At 38.0% G+C, this 21,465-nt stretch overlaps 1 protein-coding gene across 2 annotated transcripts in view; it reads left to right on the top strand.

The window, feature by feature from the left end:
* Nucleotides 1-21,465, top strand: part of EEFSEC (eukaryotic elongation factor, selenocysteine-tRNA specific) — a 358,290-nt gene that overhangs the window by 11,487 nt on the left and 325,338 nt on the right. Inside the window, exon 1 of one of the 2 annotated variants that reach the window (XM_056804746.1) lies at nt 11,444-11,615. The exons of the other annotated variant lie outside the window; for it this stretch is intronic. Coding sequence (XP_056660724.1) covers nt 11,459-11,615 — 157 coding nt within the window. The 5' untranslated portion in view covers nt 11,444-11,458. Of the gene's footprint in view, nt 1-11,443; nt 11,616-21,465 lie in introns of those variants that run through there. 2 annotated transcript variants of the gene reach the window in all.

The raw sequence follows: 21,465 nt of genomic DNA on the forward strand, positions 1-21,465 counted from the left end.
ACTATATAAATGTGAATTGTTAGTGTTATAAACCATCAAAGAGGACGGAAAATCCAGAGATTATATGCTAGTTGCCAAGTCAGTGTGAAAATTGCCATTGTTGTTTCTACTTTTACAACATTTGAATATGTTATATTGGAGTCAGGGGATGTGGATTAACAATGAAAAAGTTAACACCGCTATTACCTTATGTCTCTGTGATTAGAAATCCTTGCTCAGAGTCAGATAAAATTAAGAAAACTAAAGGCTGGTTCTGACTCTTTGGACCACAGGTTTTCTACTCCTGCTTTAGGTCTTGGTATGAGTTATCAACTTTCTGGGATTATAGCAAAATAACCATCACCATCTTGAGAAATGCTAGACTAGGAGTCATCCTCCACCTTCAGCACACTTACCTCCAGCAGCCTCTTGAACTGTTCCAAACCTCCAAACGGGGTTCAGCCTCAGGGGAAGTTTGCCTGCTGAGAGGTTAGACAAGTTAATCTTCCAATAGAAATTCAATCCTTAGATTTCATTTTAAGGCCACTTTGCCGTAGCAAAGTAGTTTAACCAGTAGCAGATTTCTGACTCACTGATGGTTAATTTCATGCCCTACAGAGGGTCAGCACACTAATACAGGAGTACACGGTGACCTCAGAGGAGCTCACCCCCCACACAGCCACTGCTTTTGTGTTGTTTTAGAGAATCTGTTTTTAAACATCCTTAATCAAGATGATTTCAAATTGAAGTGACTTTTCAAAGAACACTGAAAAAAGGATATAAAATCCAACCCCCTCCCCCTAATTTTGTTTTTCCCTCTTTGCTCCATGAAGTTCAAAGGGCCATTCCGTATTGAGGGTTTTTGCTGGGAATCTTCAGCTTGACCTTGGTTGTTGGAGGAAATTTGAAGACACTTGTAGTGGAGTAATTCTTTTGCCTCTGTGAACCTTTAACCTTCCAGCTTCAGAATGCTAGCTTCATTGTCACCTTGGGTTGCTGATATTGCTCTCAAAGGGCATTGTCTCGTGTGTCTGTTTCCACTTTGCTACTGGAGGTCTTTTAAGTAAGGCCATTAATTCAGACCTGATACTGAGATAGGCTTAGAACTTTTGAACTTGTACAAGAGCTTCAGGATCAGGAAATGAGCATGACACAAGCCCGTTGCATTGATTAAATTCAACATACACTTATTAAGGTCCTACTATATGCATGGCCCTGGAATTACAAAGATGAAAAACATTATGACCCTTGCTTTCAGCCAATCAGTAAACATTTTATTAAGCTCCTCCTGTGCCAGGCTCTGAGCACTGATAGTTCCAGCTCTCAAGAAGTTCTCAGTCTAATGGCAGACCTTCACACATTACAGACTATATGAAAACAACTATGTAAAATAGATGTGGATATAAAGGATATAGCTGCTGGCTACTAGGAGAAACAGTGGATAAAGTGCCAGGCCTGAAGCCAGGAAGACTGAGGTTTGTAAGTTCAAATGTACCTTAGACACTTATTAGTTGTGTGACCCTGGGCAAGTCACTCTTAACCCTGTTTGTCTCAATTTCCTCATCTGTCAAATGAGCTAGAGAAGGGAATGATAAACCGCTCTAGGTTCTTTGCCAAGGAAAAATCAGACATGACTGAAACTACTGAACCACAAGAACAAGATACCCAGTTTGAGATGTTTCATATGCAGTTGGAGATGTGAGCCTGTAGGTTAGAAGAGAGGTTAGGCCTGGATAATTAGAGGGAGAATAGTCAGCATCGAGATAATAATGTATTCCATAGGAGCCAATGAAGTAAAATAGCATAGAGAGAAAAGAGAAGAGGGCCCAGGACAGAGCCCTGGACAGTGCCTACAATTAGTAGGCATGGCCTGGGTTAAGATCTGGCAAATGAGTCTGAGAAGAGCAATCAGACATATAGGAAGACAGCCAGGATAGAGCAGAGAAGAGAAAGAAAAGAAAAAGAGAGTAACTGACAGAATCAATGGCTGCAACGAGTTCAAGAAAGACAAGGATTGAAAAACAGTCATTAGATATGGCAATTTTGAGAGCATTGGTAATTTTGTAGAGAGTAGTTTTGGTTGAATGATGAGGTCAGAAGTCAGACTTCAGAGAGTTATGGAGAGGAAAGGAAGTGGAGACATCGATTATAGACAGTCTTCTCAAGATTAGCCCAAAAGGGAAAAAGATTTGGGATAATAGTGGAGAAGGATGGTTCCAGTAGGACTTTTTTTGAGTTTGGAGAGAGAATATAGACACATTTGTCTATATTTGTAGGCAGTAGGGAAGCAGTCATTAGATATGGAGAGACTGAAAAGGAATGAGAGGCAGCAGTCTGCTAGAGAAGATGGGATCATGTTTACTTGCAGAGGGATTTTCTTTAGAGAAAAGATCCTCATGTAAAATAGCAGTGAAGGAGAAGACAGTGGCAGAAGGCTTCTGGGTGATGGGAGATGAAGAAGAGAGGAGAAGAGAGCTCTTAGAGAATGGTCTGAATTTTTTTTTTTCCATGAAATATGGGCAAAGTTTTCAACTAAGAAGGTGGAGGATTGGAGGAGGAACCATGGGAATTTTGAGAAAATATGAAAAGGTTTGGAAGAGTTGCTGTGGTGAATGGGAATAGTGATGGAATGGCATTTCTCCTCTTCTCTGGAAGGAAGGAGGCTAGTGCTTGGTAGAGTGATGTTTCTTTTCCTATAAAAGACAGGAGACTAGGCAAGAGACCTGGTACTATGGAATGGTGTTTTCTCTCCTTTCTCCACAGACAGGCGACTAGGGATGAGTTTCTCAAGAAATATGCAGTCTAATAAGGATTTATGGCATGTTTATGAAGCATGTTATTAGAATGGCAAAGGAGAAGTATTATAATAAAGTTTGGGGTGATATGGTCAGTGCATGTTTTATAGAGGAAGGGGCACTTGTAGTGGGTCTAGAAGGCAGCAGAGGGATTTCAACAGTGTGAATGTGGAAGGAATGCTTTCATGTAAAAGTTGGGAATGAGAAAGAGGGGGATGGCTGCCTGAACATGAATGAATGTGGGGCCAAAAGCACCCCACATGATAATTAATTCCAGTAGTGCAAATAAAGACAGTACTAAATAGTGACAAAACTGAGGCTAAATACAATGTACAAGTTAAAAGGACACATTCTTCCTTTCTATCAATTACAGTCATGTTATTAGAAGATTCTGCTGAACTCTTTTGGAGACTGTGTTTTACTTATTGGGAAGTGTATGTTATCAAGAGTATATAAAAATATATGACGGTGAGAAAGGGTAAGATAAGATTAAGTAACAGTCTATAGTTTAGCTGTTGCTTGAAGTTGAGGTGCATATACACAGTCCATAACACTCCTGACCGCATGGGAAATATTTTACAAAATGAACAAAAATACAAAAAATATAAATAATATTACATTTTAAAACTAAGTCATTATACAGCCTATAGGGATTCTTATGTATGATTTAGTGGCTTCCATTCCTATTTGAGTTTGGCACCAATGGCTTATAGATATGAAGGGGAATACTGTATTATAAAATCAAGCTAGAAAGGTAAATTAGAGCTGGGGTTGTGAAGATTTTCAATAAATGAGAAGCCAAGGAATGTGTATCTTTATATGATAGCCAGTAGGGTGCCTTTGATGACTTCTGAACAAGGACATGACATTGCTTGTGTCCATGCATTGGGAAGATTATCTTGGTAATTGTTTAAGGAATTGGTTTAAAGGAGAGAACTTCAAGGCCAGAGATTAGTTAGGAGGCTATTCTGTTAGTCCAGATGAGCAATAAAGAGGGCCTGCACTAGGGTAGTGGTAGAGAGGAAGGCTGGAATGAGAGAGATAGTATGAATGTACAATTGGTAAGGACTTGGCAAATGATTGGTTGTGAGAAGTTAGAAAGATAGAAGAGTCAAAGATTTACTCTGAAATTTTGAGCTTTAGTAACTGGCATGATGTTGAAATATTAGCAGAAATAAGGAAATTGAGAGAAGTGAAATAGATTAATGGAAGGGAATTTCCCCTACCCATGTTCCTATCATTCCATTTATACTACTCATATCCTAGTGTGTGATTTGAGGCCCCCTAAAACACACCTCTGAGAAAAAAGTACTGTGCACCCAAATCATCCCTTAGTTCATGGGACATGAGTGCCCTAGGAATACAGCATTCCTAAAATTGAGTCTCTTATGAACTTGGATGGTGTGCAGGTCTGAATGAACTTAGGGTTTCAGACAGTCTTAAACAAATACAGTGTGATGCAAGAGGCCTCTGGGGTGGGGAGCATTTGTATAAGCATAACTTGCCAAGGTATAGAGGGGCTGGTATTCCAGCTGCCCTAGGAGGCCTGAATTCAATGAGATAATCTCTGTGCCTGGCACGTAGGAGACACTTAATAAATACTTGTTTCCTCACTCTGAAGAGCTCTGAGCCTTCTAGTCTGTTGCTTAAGTCTTGTCCCATACCTCTTACCCCCTTTATTGATCTCTCTTGGCCTTTCTTTTTTCTGTCTCTTTTACCCCTTTGTCCTGCCTACCCATGTTGAAAATAGCTTTGATTGTGCTTTGACAGAAGAAGTCATAAATGACATGTGCCTAGGACACAGAGTACATTAAATATGAAAACAGAAGAATAGTTTGTTCAGTTCAACAGGTGTTAAAAATTATGTTCTTTAATTGACATTAAGTATACTTTATATCAAGTATAGTTACAAAGCATCATCATGAGTCATTGGATGAAGGGAAAGTTTCCAATCAGCATAGGCTTTTAAAAAAAGTTTAACCTTTTTCAGTTAACTGTTTCTCCATCTGCCCCACTTTCATCAAAAAAGAAAATAAACAAAATCCTTGTAACAGTCATTGGTCTTGTAAAGAATAGACTTTGTCAATGGGAGATGACTTCTTGTACTCTTATTTATAAGAGCCATGACAGATGTTCAACAAAACTGTATCATCTAAGCACTGGCTTGATCAAGAGAGATTCAAGGTTGGTAGATTTAGACTGGAAAGGACTTGAGAGGACCTTTAGTCCAACCCTCTCATTTTACAGTGTCTTGGTCAGGGTCCCACAGGTAATACTTAGCAAAGCTGGGATCTGAAGCCAGGTTCTTCGGATTCAAATCCAGTACTCTTTCCATTAGGCTTGATGACATGCTCTTGATTTTCTTTGTAATAGCCTCTTTGTTAGTGTTCTGATTTTGGGTAACTTAAGTTTTCAGATCCCAGCTTTCACTGCCCTAAACTAGGACTGAATACTGAGATAGATAGGTTTGGGACCTCTTGGGTGGTTTGATAGAAGGAGAGGACTATTGTATTAGCTTGCATTATTTGCAGTAGCTACTCATTTATTATTTAGTAACTTAGGTGTAAGGGACTGTGTTTAGGCTCTGAGCACACAAAGATAAAAACTGAAGTAGTTCCTGTCTTTAATGTGTTTGCATAGGGGTCTGGGTGGGGGAGGGAGAGATGCAATTCCTCCCTCCTTGCCCCCTCTCCCCCCCCCCCCCTAAATCCCTGTAATATGCCAGAGAATTTAACTGATGCTAATGACAGCCTGGGGCTGACAAAGCCCTTGACATACATCATGCCATTTGTTCTTCACTATAGTCCTGAGAGGTTGGGTGGCTATTACTAGGATTGTATTCCAGAGGAGGAAAATGAGGGGCTGAGAAGTTAATTACCTGGTCCGGGAGCACAGAGTTGTTGTCAGAGTTGGGGCTTGAATCCACACCTCCTTCCTTCAATCCACATCTAGTACCTTTCCCCACTAACACCTGCTGTTTCCTAAGAGAGTGGTGCTTTTCCTGATAACATTTAGGTGCCATTTTATAGTTTTCCAAGCACTTGTATGTTGTCATGACGTGCGGTTGTTACAAAGATCTTGCGAGTGAAGCAGGCAGGGAATTATTATTCCTGTTTTCTTGGCTAAAGATTGAGATTCATCCAAGATTACATGGTAAGTAAGAGTGGAATTCGGACTTGAAACTAGGTTTTCTTTAAAAAATTTTTTATTGATATTTAGTTTATATTGTTTTTATCCTTAAATAGCAGCCTACCACTTCTCTGTATCAAAGAAAAACAGTTTAGCAAAACCTGTCTATTCAGTGTTCTTTCCATGAAACCATGTTTTGTTATGTGGAAGGGCATATACTTGACTACTACTATTCTGCAATGTCTGAGGCTTATCTAGTGGGAAGTAAGTGTGAAATTAATGCAGGTGGATGAATAATGAGACAAGTTATATTTATTCTCCCTTTCTCAGAAGTCAGGTTGGTGTTGTTATATTTTGGGATTAAATCAGTTTATTGTGATCTAGAGTGACTGTGAGGTCTGGCCTAGACCTGGATCTTTTCAGATTTGGAGGATCCTGGGAGCTTAAGTTGGACTTAAGGTATACTGTTTTTTTTTTTTAAACCTTTATTTTTTGTCCTAGTAACAATTCTAAGACAGAAGGACCAGGGCTAGGCAAATGGGATTACAAAGCTAGAAAGTGTCAAGAAGCCAGATTTTTTAATCTAGGTCCTCTTGACTCCAAGCCTGGTGCTCTATCCACTGTGCTACCTTGCTGCTCCTTTAGGTAAACTCTTGGAGGTGAGATGACAAGATTCTGGACTTATACTGTAAGAAACCCAAACTCTCTGAAGGTTTCTATTGACTAGACCTGACTTAGACCAGGACTGGACCAATGGGACTCTTTGGACTGAGAATCAATATTGTGTTCCAAGGCAGAAGAGTGATAAGGGTTAGGTAATGGGCATTAAGTGACTTGCCCAGAGTCACACAGCTAGGAAGTGTCTGAGGCCAGATTTGAACCTAGGACTGCCTGTCTCTAGGCCTGGCTCTCAATCCACTGAGCCACCTGGCTGCCCCTCTTCCCCTCCAATTTTTCTGTTCTTTTAGGCATGATGTTAAGCCCTGAGGATGTAAAGAGAGGCAGAAGCATGGTCTCTGCCCTCAAGAATCTCACCTTCTAGTGGAGGAGACAATGTACAAATTGTAATGCTTAAGCAATTTAAAAATGTTATTCAGAAGGCAAAAATGTTAGGACACTTTACTTTAATAAAACCTTTTCTGAAGACTTCATTGAATTATATGAACTTTGTGTTTCTAAGGCACTGTTATTGTTGTTGTTGTTCAGTCATGTTCAATTGTGTCCTCCATTCGGCGTTTTCTTGGCAAAAAGACAGATGATTTGCTAATTCCCTTCTCCAGTTCATTTTATAGATGAGGAAACTGAGGCCAACAGGGTGAAGTAACTTGCCCAGGGTCACACAGCTAAGTGTCTGAGGCCAAATTCGAGTCTTCCTGACTCCGAGCCTGGCACTCTATCCACCGTGCCACCTAGCTGCCTCAGGCACCATTGGAGAGGCTTAATAATACAGAAGCAATCTGTTCACCTCAATGAAAGAAATGATGATATTAACAAATAGGGGTTGGGTTGAGACAGGGTAGATAGAAGAACTAGAACAGTAAGCCAAAAGCTCCATAGGGGGTCATCCAAGAAAGAATGTTTTTTCTTTTCTAAAATGAAATGGAATATCACTTCTAGGGAATGACTTTCCGTATCAAAAAGGAATTCTGCTACTTTGGTGTAGATTTCTTAGATAATACTTCCTAAAAAAACTCTTTCCAAATAACTTCTTTGCTCTGATGCCTGACAGATTGTTTCTCTTCACAATGCATTTTTTCCTTCTTTCCCTCTTTGAAATAGCATTCACACAGTTCTTTTATTCAGTGTGCAATTTTTAGCTAAATCTCTGTCCCCTTATTAAAATGTGCTCCAAAATACACTGAGAGACATTTCATTTAACAAATGCCCTGGTATCTTTTGCATAACATACAACAGAGGGTCCCCATGACCACTGGCATCTACAAACTGAAAACTGTCTTCGGACTGTTTGTTAGAAAGCATCTAAGTCCTAACTCTAGAACTGTTTGGTGCACAAGAGGGCAGTGTTTGCTTGCAATCTCACATCTTTATGATGGATGTATAGGGTAACAGGTCAGCATAGTTGGAATGACCTCGGACTTAGTCAAGACAAAATAAAATGCAGGCCTTAGACATGGCGGTTTCTCATATGCCTCCTTTGTTTCTTAAAGAGAATTGCTGCTTACGTGTCTACTTTTTTCAGAGATACTGCAGTGTTCTCTTTTTTATTTTTGTAATCAATAAAAATGTGGCTTTTAGGCTTGTATCTACATGGCAGAGGTTAGAAAGAGCTTTCTCTTAAAATCAAAACCATTGCTTTCCAATTGAAAACCATATGGCAAGAGTTCTGTTTCAAGCAAAAGGTCACATAGACTCCTTCACATCTTTTTCTCGTATCAGTGTAAGAGTAATCAGATGATTTCTGAAGCATTTGAAGGTGTAAGGACCGATAACCAGTCCTCATAGGTTCAGCTCACTTTTACCAGGAGCTGACTGAGCTAGGCATTTTCATATTCTGTTTCTTTAAAGGTGGGAACGAACCCTAGCTCACTGAGTGGCAATGTTAGATCTGAAAGAGAGTAGGTTTGATCTTTTTGAACATTTCTTGTGTACTCTTCACTAATATCCAAAACATTTTCCCCCCTGCTAATGACTTTTAAAATTGCCAGTATTAGAGTCTAATATCTTTGTTCTTTTTATTTTTCTATGACTTAAAAAAATATTATTACAGCATCCTACTCTGCAACCCAGAACTATTTAGTTTTAGGTACTCAGCCTATATTTATATTGTATTAAGTCAGGACAATAGCAGGAATGTTCACTGCATGATTTTTTCCCTCCCCCTTTTTTTTTTTAATGGGGACAAAGATAATAGGGATGAGAATGACTCTATATATATCTAGAATCTTGACCAGAAAAATATCCAACACCTATCCATTCATTACCCTCCTTTTTCATGCTTTTATTTTTGTTTGATTCATAGAGTATGTTTATTGATCGGCCCTTCTAGGCATCGCTAGAGAAGCAAAACTAAATCTAGATGGGAGGTACTAGATTGTCTCCTTGATCCTCTGATACTGATCAAGGAAAAAAAGGCTGATTCAGAGGCTTAGGATTGTATGAAATCAGATGTCTTCTTCTAATCTTTTAAAATCTCTACATAAATCTTACAAAGCAAGTGTATATATAAGATACAAACTATATTAATTATATCATATAATTATGAGATCTTGTTATATTTTAATCAATAATTGATATTTAGTACAGATTTGTAAGTGACTGTGAGGTGAGAACCATGGGTGGCCTTCTTGATTTTTATGCATTTCCACATGATGCTTCTGGATTAGCTTTTATTAGAAGTGTCTGAATTTGAAAAAAAGGTTCCAAACAGTGTTCTTTAAAGAGAAACTCATAACATGTTTTTCCAGGAACATAATTTTTGAAAAATGCCTGAACCCTAAATTTCCATCTTAGCTCAGCTTGTAAGTAGAATGAAAAGTTGTTTCTGCATGGGGAATCAGAGTTGTTTTCCATCTTAGATCCCTAAGGCAGGGCTGGCAAGCTGCGCAATGGGGACAGATGTTCCTGGGTAGTAATTTCCAGCTGGATTCTTGAATGCATTGTGTACTATGGGTCACAGTCGGCTCATAATGGAGCAAAATTGAGTGAGAATTCCTGCAATGAAAGACGTGAACGGCGCACAGGATAGATATGATGGCAGAGATATGCTGCATTCTGTGAGAAAATATTTTCAGTGCTATCTGTAAAATTCAGATTGAATAACCATTCTGAAGTGCTCCCTTTTAAAACACTTTCCTTCCATGAGCATTGCAGGCAGAGTAAACACCAATAATTTTTATTTCCCTTCTCCTTATCAGTAGTCTGACTGAAATGTTCCTGCACAGCCTATCTAGTCTCCTCAAGTGAACATCAAATGATTAGTGTCAGCTTCCAGTTTGAATTATGATCTGTGTTTCAAAACACAAACTGATTAGTTTTACATTAGGTGGTAATTATCAGTTTTAGCAACACTGGGAAGAGTTGGAATAAGGGAAATACTTTTTGTTTTCATGGCTAAAATGGAACCAAAAGTGAAGGAGAATGAGGTGAGAAAAAGAAAGGAAAAAGGAAAATTAGGATCACCCCCATGAAAGAATATATCTGTGTGGAAGTGATGGTCCTAAATTTATCTGGACTGTAACGTGAACTTCCATGTCCCCCAGGAGTCCCATCATGCTAGATCAGTGGAATAGCGTAGACTTAGCTTGGCAATGATCCTTTGGTCATGAGGACAATGTGGAATGGGCATGAAAGGCCCCTTTTGACACTTGGGACCAGAGAGGATATGCTCTGACATCTTTATCCCTAAGGCCTTCTTTCTATTTCTTAGTGGAAGATGGCTGGTTACCTGACATTCTGATGGGTTTACATTCTGAAATCACTCCAGGGGGAAATGCCAAGGATGGATTTTGACTTTGATTTTCTACTATCTATTTTCTGGGAAGGATTACTAAAGAACACAATAATTTTCAATCTTGGGCACATAGCCCCTTTTTGCTGTAGCTTTGGAGAGTCATATGCCCCCTTCCATTAGTATTGCACTTGGGAGGGGAAAACTTTTAGAGTATTCAAGAGCCGTGTTTCAAAGAAAGAAACAGAATTCTTGTATTTTCTGAGACAAGGAAGAGGAGGGAAAAAATAGATTCCTTGTTATACTTGGCGGTTCTACAGGACATGAGACAAAGCCGAGTCTCTCTTACTGACTAATGTCATCAGCAGCAGACTTTTTTTTTTTTATCCCTACAGAGTAATTTGGTGTCCAACGAAACCCCTTTTCCTCCAACCTCTTTATAGGTCCTGAGCCTGAGATTAAATCTCATGCTTGGGTGAAATTCTAATGATGGTAATTGTTTCCTCTTTTCAAGTCTGTGGTCCCTTCTTCAAAGCCTGATCCTTTTCTGTTGTATAAAAAGAGGTCACAATTACCTGAACCTGTAGTTGACTTTTGGAGATTGTCTGTGGTGGTCTGATACTGCCTGTCCCTTGACATTCTCAGATATGATGTGATTTAAAGTGTGGCTTTATAAGTGTCAGTGGTTCTGTAGAGTGGGACTTCGGCCTTCCTGAGCAGTATTTCATTGACTCAAAAGATTATTGGTGAATCAAAGAGAGGAAGGGAGTTATGGAGATGATGACAGTGAATAATCAGAGTGAATGAGGCCTGAGGAGAAGATGTGACTAGATAGGAAAACAGGATAAAGCTTTACTGTGTATGTAACTGCAGGATGAATGCTGGCTAAGAAAGAGACTGGCCAGACATATTAAGAGAGTCTTCGTAATAAAGGCTAATAAGGTCTTAGGAAATTTGTAACTGGTTGTTTTAGGAGTGAGATAATTTTAGAGATCCTGGATCAGTTAATCAGCAAATATTTGAGTGTTTCCTGTGTGCCCAGCACAGCGCTGTTATAGATACAGATGAATGAGACATGGACCCCATGTCCAAGTAGTTTATAGTCTGGTTGCTAAGATTCTCACTTGTGTAATAATAGCTAACATTTATGTGGTATCTACTATATGCCAAGTCCTGTGCTAAGCACTTTAGACAACGATTAAATGCTAAAATCTGTGTTCTTGATTCTAATTGTAGCAGTTCTGAGAAAGGAGAGACCAGGCTGGTAAGAGTGAACAGAAATGTGAATAGATTATTAGAAATAGGTTTGTTTTGTTTGCATATGTTGAAATGGTTTTAAAGTGAGATCTGTACTTCTTATATTTGGATATGAACATAGAATATATATGAACATGTAGAAAATTTAATATATTTCCCTAAATATACCTAAACATGTGTGATTCAGAGTGTAATTATGCCTTTGAATGAGATAATTAGTTAGTACCAACTAGAATATAGTGTAGGTACAAGTCCTGGGGTAGGGAATGCCAGTATCTCACAATTCTGAGATCTTCAGTTGTACTTTCTATAGCAGTTCACATACCAAACGGTGTACATGAGAACATTCTTTTCTGGAAGGGAAAGGTTTGGCTTCTATATGTCTGTATGTATAATGCTTCTGATTTAGTGTTGCTCAGAAAATAGTAGCTTAATTTACAGTGCTGAGTCTTAAAAAGATTTTTTTTAGTAATTTCTACTTTTTAGAACAAAAGAGGAAATAAAGTGAATTTTCAGCTTTTACTTAACACTTAGGAAATATGAACTAGACCTAAAGATGTTATGATCCAGAAAAAGCAGGGATGGGGAAGATATAGAAAACTCATTTTCCAAAGACTTTTTGTTTTTTTTTTCTGCCTAAGTCAGTTGAGGGGTGGAAGATGTGGAGGGGAGAAGATTTTCCCTAATGTTTCTTAACCCCAAAAGCACTTGTGAGTATCTAAATTCAACTTGACAAATATTTATTTAGATTCAATAAATATTTTTAGTCTGAATAAATATACCAACCATGATAGCTTGATAGCTAAAACCAGGTTTTATAGAATTGATTTTTATCCTGTTAAACTGATAAATGACACTAGATTTGTAAAGGGTACTCTCTAGTACTCTGCTTATATTTCCTTTTTTTCTTCTAAATTTCCTTTTTATTCTAATTCAAAAATGTCTGTGAAGTCTGGAGAATTTGTGCTAGCTGGAGAAACTGTAGAGAGATCTGAAAAGCATGTCTGCTTGGCTAAGAGTGTCTCAGTTTGGTATAAGTCAAATCTCACCTAAGAAACCTTATTTTGAATTTTATTATCCCAAATATTGCTTAAAACAAATGGACATTGGCTGGAGAAATTGAAAAAATTCACAGGAGATGTTTATTGATAGATTATTTGTTGTTTTAGGATTACATTTATATTATTATGAAATTCTTGTTTGTAAATGGAGAAACTGAGTCACAGATGAATATGACACATAAGAGAGAGAAGAATCCATGGTGTAGTTGAGATTCTTGGAGAAAGCATAGCAGTGAATTTGACTGGCCATTCAGGGCTTGCATATATAGGCAAACTTCTCAAAAAAGTTACAAACATGATGAAAATATAATAAAAATAGTAGCATAAATGAAGGCTGGATATTTATTTATTTAGGGTGAAATTCAGTCTATGCTGAGTTATGTGTACATTGTCACAAGTACAGAAACATTAAAATAGATTGTTGCAAAAAATCTTTGCTCATCAGCCAACATATGACATTTCACAGAAAGTAACAAATTGCATAATAAAATTGTACAGAGTATATTGTTTTTTAAATTATAGCTTTTTAATTTCTGAGTCACTTTTAAATTTTGTCAGAGGCAATTATTGTCTTTGCTGACTGCTGGGGATACTTTGGGGGCATATTTGAAATAGTTAAAAGCTGCTTATTGAGGTACAAAGGAAACAACTAAAATATTCTTTTACTTCCAGTAAATTAAAGGGTTAAATTGAATGTTAAATAATTTTGATATAACATATCATTGGGCTGGGAATAAACACTGTAAAATTTAGTACCCAAGATTCCCCTTCACCCTTCAAGGTAGAAAAAACAAAAACAGATGTATAATGTACATTTTTTTGTCATAACTAAAAACTGCTTGCTTCTCTTATTGTTAGTCCTTATAGACAGTAGTCTTATTTAAAGATGAAATTTGCATGTGAATATTAAGAAAGGTACGTTCCTGATGTGGCAGAGAGACTGGAAGAGTTAAAATAATTCGAAATATGGCACTTTTATTTTTTTTCAGTGAAACTGATTTTATGTTTATTTTTTAAAGAAATTTTTGTCATATCTACAATGGAATAAATATTTTTGATTCTAGAAGCACAAATTTGCCTTTGTGTACAGTTTGGTTTTCTTGGGTAGCTAATACTGCCTTTTTTTCTGTACCATGACCAAATATTTTGTGTTACAGTTACTCATTTTACTGATTTTATTAAATCTTGAAATCCCTAGTCATAATAGTTCAACACATTCTGACATGTTGATTTAAAAAAAAATAAAGTAGCAATAAAAGTAATTTTAGTAGTTATCATTCATTATATTACAGTTAATTTATGCATGGAACTAATAACTACAAAAGCAATTCAGGCATGATGAAGGTTTTTAGAACACATACAGTAAGATTTTGTTGAAGATGTTTCCTTCTGTAAAATGAGGGGTTGAGCTAGATGATCTATCTCTAACATTCCCTGTGTTTTTATAGAAAGCTCAAGAGTTCTTAAGGATTCCAAGCACATGGGAATCACAGTCTTAATTCCTTGTTCTGCATTTTTTTTACCCAGCTTTTGACAGTGTCTTAATTTCTCATGAATGAATGGAACCTATTTCTGATTGAGCTTCTTCTGAAGCTGTCGCCCCCTTGCCAAACTGCCACTTCCCAAAGTGGACAAAACGTGTTCTGTGAACTCGAAATGTGAGATGCTAGCAGCACGGGGGAGGGAGCGTAAGGAGAAGCTGTTTGCAAAACTACTGAAAGTAAATGTAGGGGTCAAACGTGGAACACAGGCAGGAGAGGAAAAGGGGTCTGGGTCAGTTCAGCTAAGATAGCGAAGCCATTAACGTTGACTCTGCAGTAGAGTAGTTCGGATACATTTCTCCCCGTGCTGATGTAATCTCAGCTACTTATATTTGGGTATCAGCAGCCAAATCGCATTGCCTTTGAATCAAGGAAAATCGACCTATCGCTTAATATTTTTAAATGATTGATTTTAGGAATTGCATCCGTTTGTCACAGAGATGACACTTGGATTGATTCTTAAAATCTTCCGACTGCTCAAACTTGAACTCTGACTAACCCACCAATTTGCAGATGATTTCCAGCTTTAATAGTGGGTTTAGCTGGCATCTTGCAAGTACTAAGCAGGCAGCAAAAGCTTTAGCATTTCATTAAAAAGCAATCAGTACTTTTAAATTAAACATAGAAAGTTATCTTGGAGAAGGATTTGTATTTAAGGGGACGTTGCTGGATTATTGAGTTTGGCCAACATTTTAGCCAGTTCAGCAAGGTTTTTGGGGTCTGAAGCAATTAATATATTAGTATGTTTGAGTCAGCAAGGTGGGAGATTACTGCCTTATCAGGTTTAAATATTCCCCCACCCCACCCCAAACTTTCACCTGTTTGGAGGAGAGGTCAGAAAAAGCCATTACTTTGAGATTCACATTTGAGAGTAGCTGGCTCAAATTACTGAACTTCTGTTACCAAAATGGACAGAAGAGGAATCTGTTTCTCGGCTTTTCTCTCTTTGTCTTTCTCTTTGCTATAGGGGCTGCCCTGGCCACTTTGGTGCATTTTCTGAGCTTTAGTCATATAAGTGCAATAAGTCAGAAGAATCCTTTTTTTTTGGGGGGGGGGTAGTTTAACCAAACAAATTAAAATCACTAAAATGATTTTAATGTAAGGCCTAATCTGTGATGTTCTATGAATCCAGAATCACCATTTGCTTGATTGTTGATTTCCTAAATATCTTGAACTTGCTCTTTATGAAGCAGCTACAAGTAAAACTTGGTACCATATGTGAATCACTGTTAGAATTAGTCCAATGAGAACAATGAGAAATGAGAACAACATTATAGCTTGTTTTATAATGTTATAAGGAGGTTTGGGTATAATGTTTTAATATTATTTTAGTTAAGTGACATTATTAGAGGCTATGTTTGGTGGTGTAATATCTGCATTTCTTTTAGTAATCCTTTGCAAATTGACAATTTTTCATTCTTTTTTCGAAGAGATACTTACACCATTGAGCCAAAGCCTTCACACATGTTTATTGTACTGGACAGTATTTGGAGCTGTAATACCTATTTTTGTCATTGCTCCTTTAAAGTAGGAGAAACTGAGCCATATGCTAATAGAATGGCAGAAACTCCTTTAAAGAGAGACAAGATTAATGAGACTTTTGTGGTCCTTGCCCTTCTGAAAATCAGACTTAGGTTATCTTTGATATTGGTAGTTCAATATTTCTTCAGTTATGAAGATGGAAACAGCAGGATTCCCTCAGGCATGATAGAACTTTCCAAATTGAATGTAGTCAGGAGGAAGTTTAGCAGGAAACATAGACAAACAAAATAGTGTTGAATGTCACAGGTTGTAGTACATACATACTTAAGGGGAAAAAACCCTAATCCTTATGAAATAGAGATTTATAGTTTTACACATCAACTTTTTCTGTTCTACTTTGTATTTGGAAATGTTCTTTAAATAAGCAACATTTAAAAAAAAGTACATGTGGTAAAAAGAGAACTATAAAGCCAATGGGAAGAGAAAAGACCTTTCTTTACTCATGGAATCTATTTGGAGTATGTTTCCTTCTGTAAGGTTTGGCTGCACTGTTCTGTTAGATTTCAATAGCTGTTTAGTCAACTTATGACAGTTACTGATCGAGGGAAAAAATTGTGTTTGTTAACTGGTGACAAACAGTTAGGTGGTTGGCTGGATGTTCTCTTGTCTGGGCCTAATCTTTCCAGTCCCATCACAGGAATGCAATGCTGGTTACGGCAGGGTACATGTAAGGACATGGCCAGAGAACGTGTGGGGAAATGACTACGTCCTTTGGACAGGTAGCAAACACAGTGATGGGCTTGGGAGGCCTAAAAATATTGTATGGGTGTCAGACTTCAACTCTTTTGGAGCTTCTTGGTTTTCTTTGAGTTTCTGATTTTTCTACTTTGTTCATTTTGAAACAGACTTCCATGATCTCCATTTAAGATGAAGGATAAACGACTTTGGAGAATAGCTGTCATTGTTACCATTCCCTGTTCTTGTTGAGATCATTCTCCATGTGTTTACAGTCCTATCAAGATCCATAGTGTGTGCCAGCATTTCTCTGAATAGATCACGTGAGCTTGGCAAATGGATGGATATTCTTGAGTGTTTTTTTTTCTTTTTGGTGTTTTCTGTTTTGTTTTGAGCTGTGTTTCTCAGTTCCCAAGGGATGCTGCCAGTCTCTGTCTTGTGTCCAAATTTAGAGTAAAAAAAAAAGTCCTTGATATAAGATGGAAATAGAACTTGGCAGTGGATGCTGGAGATAGAGATAAGAAGTTTCGAAGTGTTTTCTCCTTTCAAAGATTTTCTAGGTAGAGGACCATTTTTCTCTCAGTAATGTTTGATACTTGATGGGACCAGTAGGTGGTCTACCTTCTCAGTTCCTAATCATGCCTGATGGGATTCCTTTAAATTAGAAATTATGCAGCATAGTAACAAATGGAATACAAAACCCCAATGGGCAGAACCTTTGTGTTAAAATGATTGCTATGATTTTCTTTCTTGTGATTGTGAAGATTTACTCTGAAAAGGAGGCACACTTGATTAGCTCATTAGAGCTGTTTATTCCTATTGCTTGCTTTTTTCTTTTCTTTTTTTAAAAATACTTTACCTTTTGTCATAGAATGGATACTGTGTATGGATTCTGAAACAAAAGAATGGGAAAGGCTAGGCAGTTAGGAATCTGACTTGCCCAGGGTCACATAGCTAGGAAGTATCTGAGTACAGATTTAAACTCTGGTCCTCCCTACTCCAGATCTGGTACCATGCTACCTAGCTAGAGCCCTTTATTGTTTGCTTTCTAATGCTGACCTAGAGAGACCAGAAATTTTGGTCCATCTCTGTTAGCTCTGCCACTGTTTTCCCAGGCATCTTGGGCAAGGACCTGCTTATAGTTACTTCTGCTTTTGGATCTAACAATATGTTTGATTTAAAACAGTTTAGTAAAGCTTACTCTGGTGTGCCATTGAGGTGATTCTTTTTCAGTTGTGATTTGGGAATATATTGAGATTTCTAATATACCTTCCAATAAAGAAGGCCTCTGCTTTTGCCTCTTCTTAAGTTCTAGCATGCTGGTGTTAAGATTGGTGACTCTGGGAAGCATGGGCTATGAGAGGAACAGATAGAAGAACAAAGAGATCTTTTTTTTTTTGGCTGTCCTTTCTTATTAAAGTTCTACTACTCTTGTTAGCCCTACCAGCCAACTTGTTGATTTGTATGTGTACTGTTTTTCCCCTTCTAAATTCTCAGGATGTAAAGTTGAGTTCAATATGTTGACTTTACATGTGATTTCATTGGTGTGGGTACATCCATTCTTGACCTGGATTGTAACCCTTCTACCACATTAGCACATGATCATCATGAGTTGTAATGACAACTCTCCTCCTCCTCCCCTATCATCATCTGATAGCCAATTTTTTGGTAATGAGCTTTTTAATCAGCTAGCATTTATTAAGCTCTTGCTCTGTGTCAGGAGGCACTGACAATATGAATAGGAAAATAAAAGTATCCTCAAGGAGTTTACATTCGATTGGTGCTTATATGGCTGACTATTGTGTGTGCTGGGCCTATCCCTAAAGCCTCTGAGGTTGAGTAGAAGCTACTAGAGCTTATATTCCACTGGTTTAGCCTTTGCAGACTCAGGGTCCCCTTTGTTCCATAATAAGACTTCAGAACCTGACATTACTAGAGGGTACTCACACATCAAATGTTGGAAGTTCCTTTTAACATATTGAATGTGTCACATCAGAATGTAATCCAGGGGTTTTTGACTTTTTACCTCTGCCAGGGTTTGTTTATAGACTAGCTTCAAGCCAGAGTTTGACTCCTTCTTAGAGCAGGGTGTGTGTGTGTGTGTGTGTGTGTGTGTGTGTGTGTGTGTGTGTGTGTGTGTGTGTGTGTGTGTGTGTGTAGGTGTAGATAATACCCCTTTCCTTCCTTCCTGAGCTCTCCAGGAACTTCCTCCTCCCTTCTCCCTTCTACTCTATGTCCAAATTTCTGAAATCTTAGTTCAAACATGAAAATGATTTTATTTGGCTCAGTAATAGATGAAGAAATTGATGGCACTAGGAATTCCCTGCTTACTCCAGAATCCATGAGTGTTAGTATATTTCTCCCTTAGTAAAAATCTGAAAGAAGTTTCATGTGAACTCTTTGGAGGAGAGGAGGTTTGTGTATATCAAGGAGGTTCAAGTGAAATTTTTTGTTGCCATTTTTATCTAAGAAAATTTTGCTGACATGAGACTATTCCTTTTAAGAAGAGTGTAAAGGAGATTACCATCCCTAGTTTCTTGCTTCTCTGTATTTCGGTTATACCCATAACCAGTCACATAGCAAATGCAAAAGGAAAAACAAGAGAATGAAATGCTTCTTTAAAAATAGCAACTATATGTGGTCTTGTATTCAAGCAGTTTTGGATCCCTTTCTTTCCTCATTTCTTAAGTAGTTTTCTCTTTCTTATGCTAATACTTTTAGTACTTTAAAAAAAAAGCAGAATTTACCTAGCGATTACCAAGAATGTCAACATGCTTTATTTGGTAGGTTAGCTTTTTTTGTGGCTTTGAGAGTTGCCTTTTAAAATCATAAACCTGCTGAGCAGAGTTAGCATCAATATATGCATTCAATGTTGTCTAGAACATTTTGGGTAGCAGTTGCTGTAACATGATTGTAGGATCTGATAGTCAGTTTTGAGTATCAAATATTGATAATTGTAGTGACTGATTAGGAGTACTTCATATTTATCTAATTTTTCCTTCCTTTATATTGCTACAGGCAACTCTTCCTTAGATGTTTTTGTGGGATGATTTACCCATATTATAGATGAGAAACTGAGGAGTGTGGCTTAGGACCATACACAAATGGTTATCAAGTATGGTGTTCACTAGTTTATTAAGCACTTCCAATGTTCCAGGCACTGGACTAGACTTCGCTAGACATGACTTCTGAGGGTCCTTTCTTCTGGTGGGGAGCTGTCCAGCTTTAGCACACCTTGAGGTGAAGCTGGGAGATGGAGTATACCCTCCACTCCCAGACAGACAAATGCTCAACACCTTACAAGAAGATCTCAGTCTCTGTGAGACTTGAGCCTTTCTCATTTTCATAGAATATGAACCTTCTGTTTGACTCAAATCCTCTCCCTTCTCATAGCCCTCTCAGATAATGTTTGAAGTGTTTGATTTGTATTCATCCTTCTGCCACAGACTGTTCTGCTTGACATTCCATATCTTTAGTGACCAACTTCTGTCTAAGTGCTTCTGGCATCTCTCAGATGAAGTACCCTCTGATTCCTGCCCAGCTTTTAGTCTGTTGGATTATTCTGTTATTAATTGTGATGTCAGAATATGAAGGTGAAGCTTACCCATGCTGCAGGTAAATTAAAGTCTGGCTGTCAAATACAGGGCATATTTTTGATTGGAAAGGAATGGGCATGAGATCAGTGTATTAAGAGAGAGCTAAGGACTTTGCTCTGATCAAGATGAATCTGAGCATGTTGGGGGCAGGGGCTAGTAGCTTCAGGGCTGTTCCTCTGTATGGCAGATGAAAGTGGCTTTGTTTTATGCCAATCAGGTGCAGCTTTTTGGACTCTGGGATAGTTGCCAGGTTGGGCCCTAGGCAAAAAATTTGGCAGCCTTGGTACTGCTGACCCTTTGTACTGGATGGTGAAAGTATCTGCCTTGCAGCTTAGGCTCTGCAGTCAGGTATTTGGAATGCATAGCTAATGTGTTTCACTCCATACCTTCAATATTATTCCATATTATTGCATCTAATTGACTATTTCTAAACTTTCATGTATAATTTGGCTGTACAAGCAAAGTAGGTTACCACCAGTGGAATTTCATTTTGCCTCTGCCTCTTCACTGACCTCACAGCACATTTGGGATACTCAGCTGTTTCTACATTGGTGTTTTGGCCCATGTTCTTTTTGCCCAGAATTATTACTTTTTTTTTTTAAACCCTTACCTTCCATCTTAGAATCAATATTGTGTATTGGTTCTAAGGCAGAAGACTGGTATGGACTAGACAATGGGGGTTAAATGACTTGCCCAGGGTCACACAGCTGGGAAGTGTCTGAGGCCAGATTTAAATGCAGGACCTTCTGTCTCTGGGCCTGGCTCTCAATCCACGGAGCCATTTAGCTGCCCCAGAATATTGATTTTTTCAAGAGGTATAGTAGCAATGGGAAGCAAAGTGGTATAGTGGATAGAGTGCCAGGCTTGGAGTCAGAAAAACTCAACTTCCTGAGTTCAGATCTGATCTCAGACACTTATTAGTGACCTTGGGTAAATTGCTTAACCCTGTTTGCCTACGTTTCTTCATCTGTAAATAAACTGGAGAAGGAAATGGCAAACCAGTCTGATATCTTTGTCAAGAAAACTCGAAATGGAATCATGAAGAGTTAGACTGAAAACTACTGAGTAATAACAACAATAATAATGATCCCTGTATTGTTGTTGTTGTTGTTAAAAATAACAACCCACAAAGAATTTTCAGAAGGCACAAGTGAGATCTTGTATATAGTGAGCTTTTCAAACTTTGAAATGTGTCCTTATTAATAATAACTGTGGTATACATTTTGATTCTTGCACTTGTTGTACTTTTGGCTTTATTCATTAGCCTGTTGTTCTAACTTTGACTCCCACGTGTGCACAGAACCAAGGCATGCAATAAAATTGAATGAGTATGGCTTAGAAAGAATATCTGTGTAATGAGGTAGCTCATTTTCTCTTCTTTTTTGGGTTTCTCTTTATTTTCTTTCTCCTTTCCTCATTCTTTTAATGTTTATTTATTGAGCACCCTTCGTGTGCTACAAGCTGAAAGCGACACACAAAAAA

Source organism: Monodelphis domestica, chromosome 7 (genome assembly GCF_027887165.1).
Source record: "Monodelphis domestica isolate mMonDom1 chromosome 7, mMonDom1.pri, whole genome shotgun sequence".
Taxonomy (NCBI): domain Eukaryota; kingdom Metazoa; phylum Chordata; class Mammalia; order Didelphimorphia; family Didelphidae; genus Monodelphis; species Monodelphis domestica.